The sequence below is a fragment of the Bombina bombina genome, chromosome 6 (genome assembly GCF_027579735.1).
Source record: "Bombina bombina isolate aBomBom1 chromosome 6, aBomBom1.pri, whole genome shotgun sequence".
NCBI classification, from domain to species: Eukaryota; Metazoa; Chordata; class Amphibia; order Anura; family Bombinatoridae; genus Bombina; species Bombina bombina.
Window position 1 is genome coordinate 992,506,589 of NC_069504.1, and position 23,607 is coordinate 992,530,195.

At 36.2% G+C, this 23,607-nt stretch overlaps 1 protein-coding gene across 1 annotated transcript in view; it reads right to left on the minus strand.

The window, feature by feature from the left end:
- The window catches only part of FAT2 (FAT atypical cadherin 2), a 166,190-nt gene that overhangs the window by 29,455 nt on the left and 113,128 nt on the right, over positions 1–23,607 (minus strand). Inside the window, exons 11-20 of the mRNA XM_053718687.1 lie at positions 23,293–23,489; positions 19,184–19,337; positions 17,063–17,296; positions 16,184–16,573; positions 7,232–7,446; positions 6,201–6,338; positions 4,561–4,704; positions 3,209–3,406; positions 1,256–2,063; positions 852–997 (exon numbers count right to left, since the gene is read on the minus strand). Coding sequence (XP_053574662.1) covers positions 852–997; positions 1,256–2,063; positions 3,209–3,406; positions 4,561–4,704; positions 6,201–6,338; positions 7,232–7,446; positions 16,184–16,573; positions 17,063–17,296; positions 19,184–19,337; positions 23,293–23,489 — 2,624 coding nt within the window. The remainder of the gene's footprint in view (positions 1–851; positions 998–1,255; positions 2,064–3,208; positions 3,407–4,560; positions 4,705–6,200; positions 6,339–7,231; positions 7,447–16,183; positions 16,574–17,062; positions 17,297–19,183; positions 19,338–23,292; positions 23,490–23,607) is intronic.

Genomic DNA, 23,607 nt, shown 5'->3' on the forward strand with positions numbered 1-23,607 from the left:
TGGCTGAACAACACCTGGAGAGAGGGTGAGCTGATACACCCTGAGATATCACCACGTCACTACCAGCACATTGGTGTGCTATTGCTAATTGTGAGTACCCATTTTTGGATTTTGGTTGCATCATTTCATGCTCACTTTTGGTTGATCTGCACATGAGGCGCCCCTCTGTTTTGTGTTTTACTTCATAGTTTGGTTTGGATTCATCTGTGAAGAGGAGAGCAGCCACCTATACCTTGATATCCATCGAGGACTTTTGAATAGTGCAGAGCACGGATTCTTTTGGGACTATTATTGCATAACTGTTTGGTAAGAGATTTATTGTTTGTATTCCTCATTGAGATAAGATCTGTTATATCTGTTTAAATATTTATTTCAATATTACCACTTGGACGCCCCTTCAATTGGTTTGTTTTAGTATATTTAAAATTTGCTGCCCATCGCTGTATGACTTACCCCCTTCGCTGCGCTAGGTTCTCTGCCGTGTTTCACGGCATGAGAACAAGGCTCCCGTTGGAGCCTATGGAAGCTCGCTCTCGTGAGCACCAAGCTTCCCTGCAATGCGAAAGCGAGGTTGCGTTAGCATTTCACTCAACTATTAATACCGATGCACATTCACATGTGCTGGTATTATTAGTGTAGCGCAAATATCGCGCTTGCAAAAGCGCAATTTTGCTCTCCACTTATAATCTGGCCTTTAACATATTTCATCTTCTCCTCTCTTTTGGTTTCTGCTAGCAAAGAGCACTTTTAATACAGCTAGCGGGAGCATAAATAATTTCCCCCACAATTGTCTTTGAATTTCTCTTATGCACTTACATGATACTTTATGATTCCAAGTTCTGACCTCTTACCTCTAGCATCATGATCACTGACCCATTAGTGAACATGAGAGCAGAATGGGACTGGTGTGTTTTAATATGGAATTGCAACTTCAGGTCCAAGTCTCCCTCTTGACGATAACTCAGAAAGCTTTGTCCACTGAACCTTACTGCTGTGTCTGTATGGAAACAAAATGCCTATGAGTGGACCAAACTAACATATAGAAATACAGATGTACATATTAAGCTAAATCTAGTATGTTAATTATTTTTCTTGTTTTTTTCCCAATGAGAAATATTATTTTTTTACATTGAATTATTTATATTTAATTGAATATCAATACAGAAAACATTGTACTTGAGATTATAGCCTGTAAATTGATTCATGTTTTTAACTATCAATTTAAAATTAAACTGTTATAACAATAATAACATACTATTGCAAGAGCAGACTTGTTGCAGAGTGTATCTTGGAGTAATGACGCTGAGCCTGGCAGTGCTGTAGGATGATAATACTGAAGGGTCCAGTTGTATAATCTCTTGGCATGTACGATGCATGCACTGTGGTCCTTGGCAGGGTAAATGAAATATCTTAGCAATCTGAAGTCCAACAGACTGCCCTAACTCATATGCTGACCTAGTGATCTCAATAACTAAATCATCTGGCATTTTGATAGAGCTTGTGTATTTTCCAGGCACCAAAAGAAGATCTAAAGTGGAAGAATCTTCATTTTTCTGAAGGCCAGCCATCTGAATCTGTTGTCGATCAGTTTTAAATAAGTTTCCAAGAAATCTTTGCAAGCTTCTCCAGTGATCTGCTATAAACTCTTCTGGAGACAACCCTTTGAACTGGAGGATCAGAGACTGATCAAGAGCCTCCTGACTAAAGCACCACACATAGATGTTGACAGAAGCCAAAGAGTAGAATGTTCCATCACTGACTGTGATGTTGAAAACGTAATGACCTTGTTGGAGACTTTCAAGAGCAATAACTTTTCCATCACTAAATCCAACAGAAAAAAGGCCTCTGTTCAGATCTTCAGCAGCCAATGTGTACATCAGTGTATCATGTGGATCTTGGTCTGTAGCATGGAGCTTTCCAAGTACACTACCACGGAAAGCTAACTCATTTGTGGTGATGAATATTTCCAGTGGCAAAACAGATGGAGAGTATCGACTTCGATCAATTATTTGAATCTTGACAAATGTGGAAGAAGAAAGGTGTGGAACGCCACTATCTTTAACCTTAAAATACAGAATTTAGAGAATTTTAGAGAAGTCATACTTTCTGTCCAGAGTAAATAAATAACTGTTTGATATATTTACAAACTTCTTGCAAATATATAAAAAAAACTTTTTTTTTTCTTATTCTATCTTCTCATAAGAAAAAAAAAGTTTGCTAACATTTCATCAGGGTTCTAGTAGGATTTATCAGTAGTGTTTTAGTTTATACATTTATTGTGATTTTTCATACATTTTATTATTCATATGAGTTAAAGAGAGGGTTAAAATGTAGGCCACTAGATTTTATATTAATTTTTTTTGCTGTTGAAGATTTCTTTCATATATTATTAAAGGGACACTGAACCCAATTTTTTTCTTTTGTGATTCAGATAAAGCATGCAATTTTAAGTAACTTTCTAATTTACCCCTATAATCAATTTTTCTTTGTTCTCTTGCTATCTTTATTTGAAAAAGAAGGCATCAGAGCTTTTTTTTGGTTCAAACCTCTGGACAGCATATTTTTATTGGTGGATGAATTTATCCACCAATCAGCAAGAACAACCCAGGTTGTTCACCAAAAATGGGCCTGCATCTAAACTTGCATTCTTGCATTTAAAATAAAGATACCAAGAGAATGAAGAAAATTTGATAATAGGAGAAAATTAGAAAGTTGCTTAAAATTTCATGCTCTATCGGAATCACAAAAGAAAAAATTTGGGTTCAGTGTCCCTTTAAGCTACAATTAGATGATATATTTCCCACTTCCTTTTTAAAACTAGTTATTGTCTTTTTGTAACTTTTCCAATTTATTAAAAATGTTTTATTATATTTTACATTTAACATATGCCAATATGCCAACATTATATATTTGGTGATATTCAATCACCTTTATCCAACAAAAATAAGATGGTCACTAGCTGTAAAAATAATGACATTCATTTTTTCCAGTTCAAAATATATAATTTTAAAGTAATTAGTCACAATATTGCTGCACAGTTGTTGTGGTGAGGGCTGCAACTAAACTGACTTGTGTTCTAGAGAAACGTTTTAAGGTTTAGGATTATGGAATTACGGTTGGAGGTTTGGGCATCACTGCCACCATGTCACGCAGCGTCCCAAAGTGGACCAGAAACCAATTTTCAGAAAGATAAATGTTTGGGGTTTACCTGAATGTGTAGGAGATATTTATCTTTTGCAAAACGGTTTGGAGCAGACGTTGTAGACAAAAGACCATCTGTGCTGATCTGAAACATACTGTCATAATTTCCATCCAAAATACTGAAATAGAAAGGTGGCCCATTCCTTGAAGAGTCATTATCAGTCACAAGAAGCTTGATGACACTGGTACCCACAGAAGAACCATCCTATTCAAAAAAATAACAATTAAGGCAGGCTTACAATCAAATTTTTCCTAAATCTCTTGCATATGACCTTTCTTGTTTGGGGTAGAGATTTAAGGCAAAACAAGCTGAAGGGGAAATATTATACTATGACAATAAAGAGGGAGATTTTGGTAATAAAGATATATTTGTGTGTGTCACTGAAATATTTTTTACAGCTTTAACTACCTAAAAGAACATTAAATACAGCAGAATTGTGTAATTAGCAAGTGCTTCATAAAAAAGAGAACTCAATAGCACTTACTCTGAATATCAAATAAGCAGTGGATCTTTTTTTCTGGCATTCTATATCATGTGACAGCCATCAGCCAATAACAGACAAGTACACGTATGCACTGCAAACTTTTGCACATGCTCAGTAGGAGCTGGTGCCTCACAAAGTGTGCATATAAAAGACTGTGCAAATTTTTATAATGGAAGTAAATTTGAAAGTCTCTTAAAACTGAATGTTCTTTCTGAATCATGAAGGTTTCATTTTCATTTGGTGTCCCTTCAAAGAATAGATTGAAGCTCATCTGCATCTTGGTGTTAAAGGGACACTGAACCCAAATTTTTCTTTTGTGATTCAGATAGAGCATGCAATTTTTAGCAACTTTCTAATTTACTCCTATTATCATTTTTTCTTTGTTCTCTTGCTATCTTTATTTGAAAAAGAAGGATTCTAAGCTCTTTTTTTGGTTCAGGACTCTGGACAGCACTTTTTAATTGGTGGATAATTTTAACCACCAATCAGCAAAAACAACCCAGGTTGTTCACCAAAAATGGGCCGGCATCTAAACTTACATTCTTGCATTTCAAATAAAGATACCAAGAGAATGAAGAACATTTGATAATAGGAGTAAATTAGAAAGTTGCTTAAAATGTCATGCTCTATCTGAATTATGAAATAAAATATTTGGGTTCAGTGTCCCTTCAAGTGAACCCCAGGGGGCCGATTTATGAAAGCGCGAGCGGACATGATACAATGTAGCTTGATAATTCGGCCCCTCTTCGTTTTCCTTTGTAGGTTTAGCTAGATACATTTATCGTTAGTCATATCAAATGTTCAAACTTTAGAAAAAGGCTTATTTGTTTTTCAGTGCTACAAACCTGTAAGATCCCACAGAATATTTGCTTACCAGAAGTACTAGACTATAATTAGACTCTAAGAACATGGGAGGGTTATCATTCTCATCGGTAACTTGTATTCTTGCTACTACTTCACTGAAATGAGCAGGCAAACCATTATCAATGGCTCGAAGTACCAAAGAAAAACTCGACCTCTAAAACACAAAAAGTTACAAGAAGAAATTACTGAGCTATGTATATATAGTGCTTATACTGCTAAAAAAGAACAACTGTATTATCTATCACCTCTTTATTTTAGCTCTAGTGTTACTTGCAAACAATGGTATATATGAAAAGTCTAATAAATGTTGAATGTTATAAAAAAAAAAAAAAAAAAACTATACATCTATGGGTTGATCTATGTGTTTAAACTTTTTTGCAAGAGTTAAAGTCCCACTCAGGAGTTGTAACAGGTTGTAGCTCCCGAGCAGGATACTGCCAGTGATTGCCTGCTATGTGTGTATGCTACTCCTAATTGGCTCACAGGCCATATCCTGCTCAAAAACTTCAAAGTGTTTGAGCTCTTGATTGAAACTTTGGGGCCAATTTATCATGCAGAGTATGCTGGAGTTTCTGCGCGAGCCTTCAAGCTTGCCGGAAACAATAGCTAAGAAGCAGCAGTCATAAGACCGCTGCTCCTTAACTCACCAACCACCTCTGAGGCAGCGGACAGCAATCATCCCGATCTGATACAATCGGGATGATTGACAACCCCTGCTAGCGGCGGATTAGCCGCGAATGTGCATGGGGCGGCATTGCACAAGCATTTCACTAGAAATGCTTAGGCAATGATAAATGCCGACAGCGTATGCGGATCATGTCTGCCCGCACAGTCATAAATTGGCCCCTATGTGCACAACCTCTATCTGTATCTCAGGCATTTAAGCAGCTACAGACCCCCAAGACCCACCATTGGGGGAAAAAAAGTAAAAAAAATGAATATATTTAAAGAGAATAAAAGCTCAAATCCAGCTTAGCACCCAGGTATTAAATGAGATAGCACTCAAAAGGTTAAAGACATGGCATGCAGGGGGCACTAGAGCTACAAGACAATGCTCTAAAGAAATAACATTTTAACACTAGAATGACCCTTAAACTGTTGTATATATGGTCATACTGAACAAAATGACAACATCATTGTGTACGTAATGATTACACACCAGTAGATCCTTTTTGTTTTGCATTAGCTTTTTTTTATTTACATTCTTAATTGCAATGCTATCATTGAATATTATCTTAATGTTCATATATAAGCTTAAAATGGGACATAAAAGTCACTATGTTATATTAAGAACATAAAAAAACAGCTTTAATGTTATTTCCAAATTAGGCACCTTGTGCACGGACCCAGCATCAATCTCATAGCTTAGGTGATGAGGGGGTGCATAGAACAGGTGTACTACCTGCTGATCAGGTTTGTGCACAAGCAGTGACTAAGTATATGCATCACAATACTATGCATTAGTATACTATGCAAAACTTGAAAAGGAAATATTTTGTCTTACATAGGTTAAGATTAGTGCAATAAAATAACCCCTTTTGCTACCAAAGTGTCAAGTAATATTTATTTTGCAACCTTCTGTTAAACCACAAATACACCACAGTCAGTTTGAGGACAATAATTGTACTATACACAGTCTAGACAACTCACTTTCTCTCTGTCCAGACGAGTCAAAACTCTAACGTCTCCACGTTCTGGGTGAACTGAGAAGTGTCCTAGTGGGTCTCCCTTAACTATGGTATATAAAACTTTATTGTTATTTGGCCCATCCTTATCTTCTGCTGATACCTGTGAAAATTATATAAAAAAAAATAAGATTATGTAATGGAAACCTGTATAACAGTTGAACAGATTGCATCCAATAAATTTACCAGCCTTCATTTTTTATATATATATATATATATATATATATATATATATATATATATATATATATATATATATATATATATATATATATATATATATATATATATATATATATATAGCTGGTGCACCACCCGGCTAACATTTTAGCCAGTATTAAGCTAAAATTAGCTAATATTAAAAATGTTAAATTTTTATTGCACAAATTATTATTAAATACATTTATGTTAAATTATGCAATAAATTTGTACTTTGGATAGCTGAAAATGATATACTATTAGAAAATATTACACTGCCCCCACCCGGCTATTTCATAATACCACCAGTCTGGCAAAATATTCTGTGGAGAACACTGTGTTTATATATACATATATACATATATCTCTGAGATCTCTGATGAAGCGCATGTGAGCATGCGCGAAACGCGTCAGATCTAGCACCCCTTGCACACCTGTGTTTGTGCTAACCACCTCTGTATATCTAATAAAAGTCACCTGGCTTCAAGTTCCTGAGTCCTCGCCTTTCTTCTTGTATCCTATATACATATATATATATATACAGTATATATATATATATATATATATATATATATATATCACAGATAGACAGATGGCAAACCCTGCTTAGTTTTCCTGCAAATATGTCTAAAGTTACATATATTAGCAAATAGTTGTCATCTGATATATTTATTATAACAACTATTATATTTTTGATCATTTCTATCTATCCTTCCATCTCACTTGGTGCACTTCATGTAAAATGTATCATCTGTAGTTGTAAACATAAATATATTAAGCTCCTATGCAAATGCTTACCTCAAGAACAAGATCTCCTGGCATTGCATTTTCACTGATTTCTCCTTCATACTCCTCCTGGGTGAATACCGGCTTGTGGTCATTTACATCAGTGACATTAATTACCACAACAGTGACATCACTTAGAGGAGGGGAACTGGCCTTAGTACCTTCTATTGACAGATAGTATTGATGGTGCACTTCAAAATCTAGATTTCTGTTCAAGTACAATGCTCCTGAAAAATGAAACAACAAGCTATTGTTACTGCAATTTAAAAGTCTTCTCCACCCCCTGGTAAAATCTTCTGTAAATATATTTAGATTGACTAAGCATGATTGTGGGTCTCACATTTTTTTTTACAGCAGATCTCAATTTTCATGTCTAGCATTTTATTGGCTACAGCAGAGGAGATCAGGGAGAGGGTTTACAAATGATATAAAAAAGGCAATTTTGAAAAATAATAGATATTAAAATGCATAAAATGTAATTAAGTTTACAAAATACAAAAAATATGTCCCCACCACCCACCCAAATGCACACAAGTAATTTAGAACTTAAAGGGACATGAAACCCATTTTTTTTCTTTCATGATTTAGGTAGAACATGCCATTTTAAACAACTTTCTAATTTACTTCTATTGTCACATTACCCTTATTCTCTTGGTATCATTTGTTGAAGGAGCAACAATGCACTAAAATTTTCTAACTGAACACATGGGTGAGCCAATGACAATCGGTGTATATATATGCAGCCACCAATCAGCAGCTAGAACCTAGGTTCTTTGCTGCTCCTGAACTTACCTAGATAACCATTTCAGCATAGGATAACAAGAGAAGGAAGCAAATTAAATAATAGAAGTAAATTTGAAAGTTTTTTAAAATTGTATGTTCTTCCTAAATCATGAAATATTTTTTTTTTGGGTTTCATGTCCTTTTAAAGGACCAGTAAACACAGTAGATTTGCATAATCAACAAACGCAAGATAACAAGACAATACAATAGCATTTACTATGAATTTCAAATGAGTAGTAGATTTTTTTCTAACAAATTTAAAAGTTATGTATATTTCCACTCCCCCTGTTCCATGTGATAGCAATCAGCCAATCACAAATGCATATACGTATAGTCTGTGAATTCTTGCACATGCTCAGTAGGAGCTGGTGGCTCAAAAAGTGTAAATATAAAAAGACTGTGCACATGTTTTTTAATGGAAGTAAATTGGAAAGTTGTTTTAAATTACATGCTGTATCTGAATCATGAAAATTTAATTTGACCTGAGTGTCCCTTTAAGCTCTCATCACCCATGTTTTTAGAATTTTATTATATTGTACGTAACATCATCAATGACACCTCTCATGACATTAGATATGACATTAATTACACCATCATAACATTACTTATTGTATCACTTATTAAATCAATATATTGAGAATGCAAATGTTCTAAAGGCATTAACACAAGGCTTGAGCTAAGGAACCATAACGTCATATTTCACTTCTAGATCCTAACTTTCAGGATTATTATGCATATTATGCATTATGCATATACTTATTGAAATATAAAATGTTAACCAATGAATATTTAATGTTTGAATACTATATTTGAAAAATATAATTGTATATGTATTCCAAGTACATTTATTTATCCCTATGGCGTAAACATTTGAATGGTAATGAAAAGGAAATCATTGTTATTTTTTGAAAGAACAAAAAGATGAATGTTCCTTATCCATATACAAACATTTTAATCTGGTGTGTGTCTGTATCCTCTATATTTTCTGGGCCTTAAACTTTAAAATAACTCCGTGAACCCCTGTACTAATGTAAAAAAATAAATTCTCAGCACTCATATAATGAAGAAACTAGTGATTATTTGTCATATGATTCAAAAGTGAAATGATGATATAGGCCCTACGTACTCCCCATTCACACAGACCATGCTCACCAGAAAAGAAAGAGAAAAGGAAAGAAAAAAACCCTAGGCATCCCTAGGGAAAAAAATTGATGCTGTCAGTGTCACAAAAAAAATCCACAAAAATAGATAACAAAATAATGTCCATAAGGATAACACAGGAGTGTCCCAAAAGAAAAATTATATTTAAATATGTCTTGGTCCCATGTATATAGGTATTCACGATCCTTATGTGTATATCCCTTTAAGATTATATGTAAAACTCAAATGTCATATAGGGAATGTCCTTAATCAACAACCGGTCACTAAATAGATGTATAGGAGGTCCTTGTTAAAGTTGTTCATATATTATTGCTCAGCACAGTATAGTAAAATGATCCTTTATCACCCATACACCCTATAAAAATATGGTCTGTATTGCCCTTATACGTTCATCCATATCGCTAATAGTGTTTTCATCTGTAAACGTTTTAACAAGAATTGTCATGTTTCAACACTGTTAGACTCACAGGTAGATATATATATATCCTTGTGTATACGTCTCCATGTACAGGGTCGATAAACAACAGGTGCAGCGAGACATTGCAACAACCCACATGAATGTGTTACTCAACAGGTGCAGCAAGACTTTGTAACCACCAACATGAATGTATTGCTCACGATTACCTCGGTACCATTTTCCTCAAAGTACCTTGACCAACAGTCTGGTTTTCAGCGTCTACAGACCCTATAGGGGATGGTGATGGTATCGTGCAGCAAACAGTCCGATGACTGAACTCCGTGACCTCTGGACCTCGTGACCACGTGACTACCTGACACATCAATGACAGCCTCCGACATGCATTTTTGGACCCCACCCTTTGTCAAGGAGTACAAAGAAGTATAGGGATAGCCCTCTATAAGTAGTGAAAAGAAATTCCCTGATTGGACCAATCAAACCTCAGTCAATATGCACAAAATGAATCACATTGTTACAAATCTGCAAAACGGAATATTGATAGAAACTACGTTACTACTTATAACTAAATAAATTAATATTTACAAAGGAAACAGTGTATGGGAGACACAGAAACTCCTAATTTAGTTGCCAATAGACAATGTATTAATGAGTTATAACTCATAGCATGAACTGTTCTCGATCATAAGGATTATATTTATCAATATTCATATTGACTATTTTTAATATATACATATAAACTGGATAAATATAAGACACTACACATCGGATCAAGACTCCCAATAATAAAGCACAGTGGATGACTTCTGCTTTAGACAAAATGTCCCCAAGGGATATCATGATTCAAACCCCTAGGTGACATAGTGTCCAACATTCTAATCCACTGGGCTTCCTTTTTAAATATTTTTTTTTGCCGGTCTCCTCCCCGTGTAGAACAAGCTCTTGAAATGGATATGATTACTGTACAACAGTCTAAATTTGTAATTAATATGCATCAAATTATTCCTGTGATATACATTTTACAAAAAAATCACAAAAACCTGTTAGATCCCCCTAGCCGTCCAATCGTGCAGGTACGGATTCAATATTATAACCGGTAGCAGTATTCATAGATAAACTAATAAGACCTCTGTTGGGGGGAGTGGATTCCTATCTTCAGGATACCACTGACTTCTTAAACAAAATTTCAAATTTAAATATACCATCAACAGCGTTCCCTCTAAGGCCAGTTTTGTGAGCGGCCCAGCAGTGAAACAGTTAATTAGAGCAATTAGTAAACACTACACAATGCAAACTACAGGGTGTATTTCCCTTATTAACAGTTTCACTGCTGGGATGCTCACAAAACTGGTCTTAGAGGGATCACTGACCATCAAATAGTATTCTAGTGACAATAGATATTGCTAATTCCACATGATCTGGGTATAGTGGGTGTCTTTTATTACATTATGAAGGATGATTTATATACTCCTTCAGAGAGAAGATTCATTAAAGATCTGTTGAAAATCATTTGATATGATAATTATTTTATGTTTCAAGACTCCTTCTATATCTAAACAAAAGGAACAGCCATGGTTTCGAATGTTGCACCGATGTATGCAAATTTATTTGTCGGTGAATTTGAAGAACAAAACATCTATGGAAGCGAACCCTTTAAGAAATATGTTTTATCTTGTTATCGCTACATAGATGACATCTTCTTTGTCTGGACTGGTGGTATGGAGAAACTCAATTAATTCATATCAGGATTAAATGAGATGTCTATTCATTTAAAATTTACCATGGAATGTAATAGAAATAGTATTAGTTTCTTAGACACATTAGTATCTATTAGAGATGATAAATTAATATGTGACATTTTTTCAAAGAAAACAGATCGTAACAATTTGCTTACATTTGATAGTTTTCATCCCCCTGCAATGATAAAAAGTTTGCCTTTCAGTCAGCTCCTTAGATCTAAGAGAATAGTATCTGATCCTATGAAGATTCAATTAAGATTGGAAGAAATGATCAATATATTTAGGGCTAGAGGAAACCCTGAGGATATCTTAAAAACAAACATGGATAAGGTAAAATCAATTGATAGATCTACATTGTTATCGAAACAATCAAGTAAGGATAAGAAATTTTCAGTTCCATTTATTATACATTATGTTTTTCATAGTCAGAAATTAAGGAAGATCATTTTTAAACATTGGCACTTACTTAAAGATGATCCACAATTATCTAAGAGACCCACCTTTGCTTTCCTACAAAAGGAATCAGAACATTAGTGATGGATTAGTGAGGGCGGATGTTGGGTCTGCACATCCGTCAAACCCCCTACAGAAAAAAGTTTTTTTTCCATGTTACAATTGTGCCCAATTTAATTCCCTCATTCAAGGAGAATATGTTACACATCCTCACACAGGACGTTAAAAAAACCTTAGGGGCACATATACATGTAATTCTACATATGTCATATATGTGATCAAATGTCCATGTGGGTGGGCATATGTAGGTGAGACCACCCAGTCTGTAAGGGACAGAGTACATCAACATAAATCAGCTATAGGTAAATTGGATGAAGATGCTCCTGTCTCACACCTTTTCACCCTAGCATCACACAATAAAAGTGAATAAGTTTCCAAACTGTAGATGGGGTTCCTCCACTTAGACAGGGAGGAGATCAGCAAAGAAATTGGACACTATGTCACCTAGGGTTTTGAATCGTGATATTCCTTGAGGACATTTTGTCTAAAACAGAAGTCATCCACTGTGCTTTATTATTGGGAGTCTTGATCCGATGTGTAGTGTCTTATATTTATCCAGTTTATAAGTATATATTAAAAATAGTCAATATGAATATTGATAAATATAATCCTTTTGATCGAGAACAATAAATGTTATGAGTTATAACTCATTAATAAATTATCTATTGGCAACTAAATTAGGGGTTTCTGTGTCTCCCGTACACTGTTTCCTTTGTATATTTATTCATTTAGTTATAAATAGTAACGTAGTTTCTATCAATATTCCGTTTTGCAGATATGTAACAATATGATTCATTGTGTGTATAGTGACGGATGTTTGATTGGTCCAATCAGGGAATTTCACTAGTTATAGAGGGCTATCCTTATGCTTCTTGTACTCCTTGACAAAGGGCGGGGTCCCGAAACGTGCGTCGGAGGCTGTCATTAATGCGTCAGGTAGTCACGTGGTCACGAGGTCCAGAGGTTACGGAGTTCAGTCATCGGACTGTTTGCTGTACGATACCGTCATCATACCCTATAGGGTCTGTTTTCGCTGAAAACCATACGAAAACTTGCCTGTGATACTGTCGGTCCAGGCACTTTGAGGAAAATGGTACCGAGGTGATCATGAGTAATACATTTATGTTGGTTGTTACAAAGTCTCGATGCACCTGTTGAGTAACACATTCATGTGGGTTGTTGCAAAGTCTTGCTGCACTTGTTTATCGACCCTGTACATGGAGACGTATACACAAGGCTATATATATCTACCTGTGAGTCTAACAGTGTTGAAACATGACAATTCTTGTTAAAACGTTTACAGATGAAAACACTATTAGCGATACCGATGAACGTATAAGGGCGATACAGACCATTTTTTATAGGGTGTATGGGTGATAAAGGATCGTTTTACTACACTGTGCTCAACAATAATATATGACCAACTTTAACAAGGACCTCCTATACATCTATTTAGTGATTGGTTGTTGATTAGGGACATTCCCTATATGACATTTGAGTTTTACATATACTCTTAAAGGGATATACACATAAGGATTGTAAATACCTATATACATGGGACCAAGACATATTTAAATATAATTTTTCTTTTGGGTCACTCCTGTCTTATCCTTATGGACATTGTTTTGTTATCGATTTTTGTGGATTTTTTTGTGACACTGACAGCATCAATTTTATTCCCTAGGGTTTTTTCTTTTCTTTCCTTTTCTCTTTCTTTTCTGGTGAGCATGGTCTGTGTGAATGGAGAGTATGTAGGGCCTATATCATCATTTCACTTTTGAAACATATGACAAATAAACACTAGTTTCTTCATTATATGAGTGCTGAGAATTTTTTTTTTATTAAATGTGGTAATTTCGCAATACCTCTCGTGCACCTGCAGTATAGATATTGGATTACGTGTAGTGCTGTCGCTTCCACTATTTAGTATATTTACCCTGTACTAATGTATTTCAGCTGATTCTGAGTTCAGTAACTAAAAATGAAATGGGATTTTACACCATTGTAAAATCCCTACAAAAAACAACAACAATAAATTTAAATTCTGCTAATGTTCAAAACAAGTTGTTTTACTTAAAGGGACAGTCTACTCCAGAATTGTTATTGTTTAAAAAGATAGATAATCCCTTTATTACCCTTTCCCCAGTTTTGCATAACCACAACGGTTATATTAATATACTTTTTACCTCTGTGATTACCTTGTATCTAAGCCCTGCAGTCTGTCCCCTTATTACAGTTCTATTGACAGACTTGCATTTTAGCCAATCAGTGCTGATTCATATGTAAATCCACAGGAGTGAGCACTATGTTATTTATATGGCACACATGGACTAGCGGTGTCTAGCTGTGTAAAAACTGTCCAAATGCAATGAGATAAGAGGCGGCCTTAGAAATTAGCATAAGCCTAGCTAAGTTTAGCTTTCAACAAAGAATACAAAGAGAACAATGCAAATTTGATGATAAAAGTAAATTGGAACGTTGTTTAATATTGTATGCCCTATCTGACTCATGAAAGTTTAATTTTGACTTTACTGTCCTTCTAATATCAAAAACAATTAAATTCCTGAAAGGACTAACAAAAGCTCATGTATATGAAAGGGCACTATTTAAACATGTTAATATATATATTTTATTTTATTTGTTTCTGCATGGAAAAAGCTTATATTAAAGCTGTTTATTTTGATTTTGAAGCAGGAAGTGCAGCTGGACCTTAAAGGAATAGAAAGGTTAAAGGTGAAATGAACATGAGCGCATTTAAATTTTTAAATGCAATTATTTTTGCAATAAACTTACATTAGCATAAATATTTCTAGTAAGTTATTTCTGTTTTACAGCTACATACACACTTGTCCTGTTAGAGCCTGTGCACCAATATATAAACACCAAATATTCTCAGTCAGCAGTGTCTTGTAAGACTCATATTTGGTCTTTACAATACGCCCCACCACCAGATCTCTGAGCTTGAAAACTGGTGCATGGGCCCTCACAGCATATTTGTATACTTTGCTGAAAAACACTAATACCTTTCTAACCCTTTAAGGCCCAATTTAAAGGGATAGTTTACCCTAACACTTTCCCTCTTTAAATTTGTTCCCAATGATCTATTTTACCTGTTGGAGTGTATTAAATTGTTTACAAATAGATCCTTAGCCTTTGTATCGACATTTGAAATAGTTGATTTAGCCTGTGGTATCCAAACCTATACTGAAAGTTTCTATACCTAGTTATAGCCTATTGACAAACAATGTTAACACTGACAGCAGAAGAAATGACTCTCACAGTGGGAGGTGGAATAGATAAAGCTCTAAAATTTTCATTTTGAATTGTTCTTTCTAAGGGGCTGGTTTATCAAGCTCCGTATGGAACTTGATGCCCCTGTTTCCCTGCAAGACATTCTTAAAGGGACAGTCAACACCAGAATTTTTGTTGCTTAAAAAGATAGATAATCCCTTTATTACCCATTCCCCAGTTTTGCATAACCAACACTGTTATATTAATACACTTTTTACTGCTGTGACTATCTTGTATCTAAGCACCTTCTGACCACCCCTAATCACATGACTTTTAGTTATTATCTATTGACTTGCAGTTTAGCCAATTAGTGCAGTGTCTGCCACAACCCACGGGCATGATTACAATGTTATCTATATGGTTTACCTGAACTACTCTCCCCTGTTGTGAAAAGCAAATACAAAAGCATGTGATTAGAGGCGGCCTTCAAGGGCTTAGAAATTATCATATGAGCCTTCCTAGGTTTGCTCTCAACTAGAATACCAAGAGAACAAAGCAAAATTGTTGATAAAAGTAAATTGGAAAGTTGTTTAAAATTACATGTCCTATTTGAAAAATAAAAGTTTTTTTTGGCCTTGACTGTCCCTTTAACATTCGCTGGTAAAGAGGCAAATTTGTCCCTTTACCAGCAAATGTTAAATGCTATTACAAGTGGCTGGTTAATGCTACCTCAAGCTCACTTTTACACTTATTTCTAGAAATAATTAACCAGAGATCAGATCTCCAGTTAATGAAAAAAAGTTACCCCAATTGCCCCCAAAATAAAGAGGACTGTAGAGTAACATATAATAAAAAATATGAGCATCTTTGGGCTAGATAACAAGTGGAGCGCTAAATTATTGCACTCCACTCCCCATTGTCATTGGGACACATTCAGGGAAAAAACTATTTTCCAGTGAACATTCCCCTTTATGCCCACTTTATTGGTGGACAGAGAAACATCACAAAAATTAAAAAAAAAACAGTAGTGGAATATTAATTTGACAAAAAAAAACAAAAACAAATCTGTAATTATTTTATAATGAATGCTTTAAAAAACTTTTAATATCCAAGCTATTTTACCTGTCTCTGGTGTGAGGCGGAACATCTGATTATCATTCCCATTCAAAATTTCATATCTGATTTGAATTTTTTCATCGCTGTCTTTGGTAAGATCTGACAGATTTAAGAGCTCCGATCCCACAGCTTTGTCTTCTGGAACCAAGATTACTCTCTCAGGGCTTCCAAATATTGAACGATAGTAACTCAAAGCTACCACAGAAACTGTTATTGTGGTACATGTTGAAAGTGAGTGTGGGGAGCCCCTATCTGTAGCACACACAGGAAGTTCAATGACCGCATCTTCCATGTCCTCCAAGGGATTCTCTAAATGAATGACCCCTGTGGATTCTTCAACTGAAAAAAGTTCATTGACTGAATCTGGGATAGAGTAGTAGATCTCTGAATTTAAACCTAATGGAAATAGACTGGATTTAGTGATTGGTTATACAAATTTAGTGAACATATGGCCAATAGAAATTAATAACTTAAGAGACATGGAAATCAAAATTAAACTTTTTTATTTAAGATAGCAAGTGCAATAAAAACATTTTAAAAAAAGAACTTTCCAATTTAGTGCTATTATTATATTACCACTTTCTCTTTCTATCCTATATCAACTTTAGCTCCTTTCTTTCAAAGTAGACTAAGGAGCTTCCGTGTGTCGAACAGTATTTGGCAGGAACTCAAAACAACTGCACGTTACTGAGTCTACCTAAGTATGCTCTTATGGAAATGAGATAGGTTTGTAAAATAATAAAACCAAGTTAAAGAGTTCAATTTGTTAATGAAAGTAAACTGGAAAGTATCTTAAAATTGAGTAAAGGAACTTCTATGCCCCTTTAAACTATAGCATATCTATAAAAAAAACAGCAAATACATAATCATACTGCTCTGAATTACCTTCATCAGAGTCCCTTGCAAGAACCACTGCTATTGGTGTCCTTATAGTAGTGTTGTCAAACACAGTAACAGTGTAGTGCCCCATAGAGAATAATGGTGCATTATCATTTACATCTTCTAGTTGTAGGAAAATTTCCGTCTGGCAGGACAGCCCTCCTCCATCTGTGGCCTTAGCAACAAGATTGTATGAGGCCTTTTGCTCCCGGTCTAATGTTGCCAATGTTGTTAGTTCACCTGTACAAAATAGGTTGCCAATTAATGTATTTATCAAATATGTGGACAAGAATGGACATAAGTAAAGAGACATTCCATTTGATAATATGTATAAGAACAGACAACAATAAGAAACTGATTAAACACGCACAGACAGACAGTGCGTCATCTCAACCAATTGTTATGTTGCCCGATCAATTAGAAGTAGAGACACGTGGAAGCATTAGCGAAAGGCTAAGCAAAATAGCCTAGGGACTATAGAGATTGGAGAGAATGTTAGTGCATGTAGTACACTGTATATTAGACTAGTTAAAACTTCATTGTTTCATGTGTTTTTGGTGTGTCTATGTCCTGGGCATGGGGAGTGTGTGGTTAATCATGTATAAGGAATGATATGTTGTGTACATTTAGGACAATACTTAACAACCTTGAATAGAAATATTGCTAATAAGAAATTCCCTCTATTTCATGAACAGAATTTGACATTCTAAAATAATTTTTTTAAATTATACCAGTTTCAAGGGTATCTTGTACTTGAATCATTCCATGTTATGTTTTGACAAATGAAAGTATATTAAATAGATATGAAACAGTCTGTTTTATTATTGTAATAAAAAGCACTAAGCAGTGGGTTATCCTAATAGAAATCAGTGCAGTATTTATTTTTTATCAGTTTAAATTGATTTTACCTTTTATTTTATTTTTTTACATAATTTGTGCAGTGTCCATTACTCCCTGTCACAGCCCTACAAAGAGGCTAAGGTCTCTACAGGAAGTGTTATCTAGCGTGATGACATAAAATCTTTAGAGTCACATGAACTGGTTTAATATTAAGTGAATACTAAATAAACATTGAGTCAAATTGGCCCATGCTCAGAAGAGGCAGAATGCAACCTAAGATAATTTTTAAGTTTTCCTTTTGGAAGAAAACAAGTAAGTTGTTTACTATTTATTAGACAATCCATTTATTTTTGTATTTTCTTTGATTTACTGATTTATTTGTTTTACTAAAGTAGCACTGTTTAATGTCCTTTAATACTTATCGAATTACTACATCCTTGAAGCCAAGACATTTTTTTATGACTTGAAGCTCTACATTAAAGCCAAGCAATGCTGGATTGGCCTACCAGGAAACCAGGAGATTTCCCAGTGGGCTGCAGCAGCTGGGGCTTGAAAGCTACAATTTAAAGGGGTGATTAATGGATGCAATTGGGCTTTAGAGTGCATATAACAACAATCTAGAACTTTTTTTAATACAAACTAATATAATATAATTCTGAAACAAAATATTGGGGGAGGGAGTATCCCAGTAATCCCCTTTGAGAAAAATTGAGTGTGCGCGTTATACTTAGTCAACAGAAAATCAGGCTGGTCTCCAAATTTTCCAGGGCTGCTTGTTATTGCCAGTCTGGCACTGAAGCCAAGTGTTTTGTAGAGGCACATTGTAATATACATTTAAAAGACATTATAGTGAATAAATACCTAATTATATTGTACAATATTTTAATATTTTCCTTAAAATCTCTGCATTTTTCACATCCATCCTTAGCCAAGCTGTTAGGGCAGGGGTCAGCAACCTCGGGTACCCCAGATGTTTTTGGAACTACATTTCCAATGATACTCAGCCAGCCTAAAGTGTGTCTGAGCATCATGGGAAATGTAGTTCCAAAACATCTGGGGTGCTAGGGTATAAGTCCTGTGCATATACTATACTTACATTGTCATGAGTGGCAGCAACAATCTGCAGCAGTGACAGCTACATGAATTAAAAGAAGCCACTGACTGTCAGTATTGAAGGAAAGATAGAGGAAATATATCTTCTAGTAACACAAATATGTCAACAGTTCAGCTAACTTTAAATAGTGTTTAATAGAGATTGAATAATTAAGAAAGGACAGAAGACCTCACCAGTATGTGGATCCAGTCTGAAATGGTTATCTCCAAGTCCATGAAGTGTGTATGCTATTTGAGCATTATTGCCGATATCAGGGTCTTTCGCTGATACCTTAAGGATAAAAATGCCTGGAAGTGCATTCTCTGGAACAGTTGCTGTGTAAAACATCTAATAAAAGAAATATATCTCAGTAACTGGGAATTCATCCATAACAAGAATGTAACATTTCAAACCAGAAGAGGATAATGGTGCTTGAGAAATGCTGGTGCTATGTAAACAGAATCTGTAACTCCCTGTCAGGAATAGTAACACAAGCAAAAAATATTCTCTTACAGTGAAAAAACAAAGAAAAGTAGCAAAAATACAGTTTATCTGTTACATCTAGAACTTCTTTTTATATTGTGTTTGTTGATAGAGGCATGTCTGAGACCAAAAAATCCTACTAATGTTTCTATTTAATGAATAAACTTTATAGCTTGCACGTGTTTGCCTTGTAAAATAATATAAAGGTTATTAGCTCTAGCAAACTGTAATAGAGAGTTACAGTATATAAGCTTTATTTAAAAATCACAAATTTGTCATATTTTATATTAGCCTTTTATTAGTAACTAGTACTAAAGCCCGTGTACACGGGCCATTTTTTGCAGTACAGCGGTCCCACCCCTTGCTCTCTCCCCCCTCTATTTTGCTCTCTCTTCCCCCATTTCTTTTGCTTTCTCTCCCCCCTCTCTTTTGCTTTCTCTCCCCCCTCTCCTTTGCTCTCTCTCCCCTCTTTTGCTCTCTCCCTCCTTTCTTTTGCTCTCTCTCCCCCCTCTTTTGTTCTCTCCCCCCTCTTTGGCTCCCCCCCCTCTTTGGCTCTCCTCCCCCCTCTTTGGCTCTCTCCCCCCCTCTTTGGCTCCCCCCTCCCCTCTTTGGCTCTCTCCCCTCTTTTGCTCTCTCTCCTCTTTGGCTCTCTCTCTCCCCCCTCTTTGGCTCTCCCCCCCCTTTGGCTCTCTCCCCCCCTTTGGCTCTCTCCCCCCCTTTGGCTCTCTCCCCCCCCCTTTGGCTCTCCCCCCCCTTTGGCTCTCTCTCCCCCCTCTTTGGCTCTCTCCCCTCTTTTGCTCTCTCTCCTCTTTGGCTCTCTTTCCTCTTTGGCTCTCTCTCTCCCCCCTCTTTGGCTCTCCCCTCCCCTTTGCCCCCCCTCTTTGGCTCTCCCCCCCTCTTTTGCTCTCTCTCTCCCCTCTTTGGCTCTCTCCCCCCTCTTTTGTTCTCTCCCCCCTCTTTGGCTCTCTCCCCCCCTCTTTGGCTCCCCCTCCCCCTCTTTGGCTCTGCCCCCCTCTTTGGCTCTGCCCCCCCCTCTCTTTGGCTCTCTCTCCCCCCTCTTTGGCTCTCCCCCCCCCCCTCTTTGGCTCTGCCCCCCCTCTTTGGCTCTCTCTCCCCCCTCTTTGTCTCTCTCTCCCCCCTCTTTGGCTCTCTCTCCCCCCTCTTTGGCTCTCTCTCCCCCCTCTTTGTCTCTCTCTCCTTTTTGGCTCTTTTTCCTCTTTGGCTCTCCCCCCCCCCCTTCTCTTTGGCTCTCCCCCCCCCCCCTTCTCTTTGGCTCTCCCCCCCCCCCTTCTCTTTGGCTCTCCCCCCCCCCCCTTCTCTTTGGCTCTCCCCCCCCCCCCCTTCTCTTTGGCTCTCCCCCCCCCCTTCTCTTTGGCTCTCCCCCCCCCTTCTCTTTGGCTCTCCCCCCCTTCTCTTTGGCTCTCCCCCCCCTTCTCTTTGGCTCTCTCTCCCCCCTTCTCTTTGGCTCTCTCTCCCCCCTTTGGCTCTCTCTCCCCCCCTCTCCTGCTCCCTCTCTGGCTCTGTCTTGAAGTCTTCACATCGTGGGACCCCGCCCGGCCACGCCCCATCGCGGTGGCACCCGCCCGGCCACGCCCATCTCGATGCCCGGTCACGCCCTATCGCGACGGCACCCGCCCGGCCACGCCCATCGCGACGCCCGGCCACGCCCCCATCGCAACGCTCTCGTCGGCCACAAACAGCTGTGAGGTCTGGGGAGCGTGTGGCCGCTTCTCACGCAGCACACCTCACAGCTGTTGAGTAGCTCACGCTCCATATCTCTTGCTACAGGCTGTTTCAATCAGCTTACCTCGCGCTCCCCAGACCTCACAGCTGTTTGTGTACCTCGCGCTCCCTATCTCAAGGCCAAGTGTTTGTCTCTACTGCGCATGACGGCTTCAGACAAAAACTTGGCCTTTTATAATATAGGATGTCTCTTCTTAACAATAATAATTTACCCAAGCAGAACTTGTTTTAAGAGCTTAAAATAGAGTTTAAAACAAAAAATCTAATTTGATTTTTTTTTTAAATCTATTATCCATTCAAGTAGCTTTAATTTCTGAAATATGCTGGATCAATACTTTTTGCAGGTAAGGTCTCTTTGTGACCGAAAAGCACAATTTCATTTTCTATTGATCTAAAAACAATCTACACCATCATATCTTTCTTTTACAAAAGGATCATCCAGGGATTATAGCAAAATATTTGCCAAGAAGATAGAATTTTGGGTTGGAAAACGGCTAGCAAGTACTGACACTGCTATTCAGTATAAAACACTTGGAAAATCACCATAACTATTGCTGTTAGGATTCACAACACTTTAAGGATTATTGTTTTTTTCTTAAAGAGACACACTACTTATTATAATTTATTGTTGGATTATTTTTTTCTATTAAGTTTTCACTGTTGGACTATTTTTTGGACTATTATTTACATTTATATAAGTCACTATTTGAACACACCACAATGTTTTTGTAAATTTTTGGTTTTTCATTTTTCACAATCTTTGTTCTTAATTCACGTTTTTTGAAGATCAACCTATTTTTTTTGACCATTAATAAGTCTTGTATACTAATTTTTGCACACAACTTTTTTGATACACATTTTTTACATTGGCATATTGCTGTCACAATATTTTTTACTTGACAATGCGTATGTGTTAAACACAGAGTTAAAGGTCTTACTCAGAGCCTTACACAGTTACTATTGGCAATATTTAGGAGCATTGCATAGAATCAAGAACATTATTGGTTAGATAATATTATATAACTGACTAATATATTTCACCTATTATGTGTATGTGGTAAACACAAAGTTGAATTTTTGTTGTGAGCCTTATACTTAATTTGGAATTTTTTATGAATATTTTTTTAAGAACAATGTTTGCACAATTCTAAATGCCATATCTACTATATAACTATTTGTTTTAACTATTAATTTAGCTATTATTGCTGTATAAATTTGTGTATGTGTATGTGGTAAACACAAAGTTGAATTTCTGTTGTGAGCCTTATACTAGATTTGGAATTTTTTAGGAATATTTTTAAGAGCAATGTTTGCAAAATTTTAAATGCTATATCTGTAACATAACTATTTGTTTTAACTATTCATTTAGCTATTATTGTTGTATAAATTTGATTGTTTATACATGGATCCATGTTTTTAACTTATTTGTGTACTCAATAAATTGTTTTTTGTAATTGTTTGATAATATTGCATTTGGTCCAGACCCAGCCTTCGTGTAGTAGGCGCTTTGGTATACCTTATTAGTTTCAGCTCTCCCCATATCGCACTTTTGTTGTAGTTAGAGCACTGATTGGAGAACAATTCAAACTATTAGCTCACAGAAAAATTGACTTTTGAAATGGGTGGCAGAGCGCGGGGTATTTGATTTTTATATCTATATTAAAAAGTAAGTTATAACACATCTTCATTACAACTGATGAATTAAACTCCATAAAAAAATATCACTAACATTCCGGATCTGATTTTAAAAAGGGGAGAGTTTACAATAACATTAGACCGACAGGGGTATTTTTTCATCAATAGGTTTATGATAGGGTACACATTATAGCATATTTTACATAGCATCTTGTCCAGTATATAGATGCGAGTGTTCTGAGAGCATACTAATGCTTAACACAAGCAATTCTGTGTATATGTAGTCAATTAAGACTGCATGCCCTTATTTAGAGGCAGAGTGCTGGCTATAAATAATCAGGAACATACAGGAATAATAAACTTTCAGTGGCATCAACCAAACAATATCAACCATTACCCTTAAAATCAATGGCCCCCATTAAGCACATCTCTACCAACTAACCTGCTGGCATTCTGGGCTGTTATCGTTGATGTCAAGAACAATAATTTCAACCTCTGTTGTAGCCTGAAATTTACCATCAGATGCTGTGACTTTCAGAAGATGTTTCTCTTCTTCCTCTCTGTCCATTGGCTTTTTTGAGGAGACAACCCACTGATCTCCAACTTCATTAATGCTGAACTGACCAAGAGAGTCTCCATCTATAAGAAAAAATATTATTTTATTATATGCATCTAATATTTTAATAAAGTAATTTTTTTATCGATATTTGTGGGGTGAGATTAAAATTAACTTTAAAGGGATAGTAAAGTCAAAATT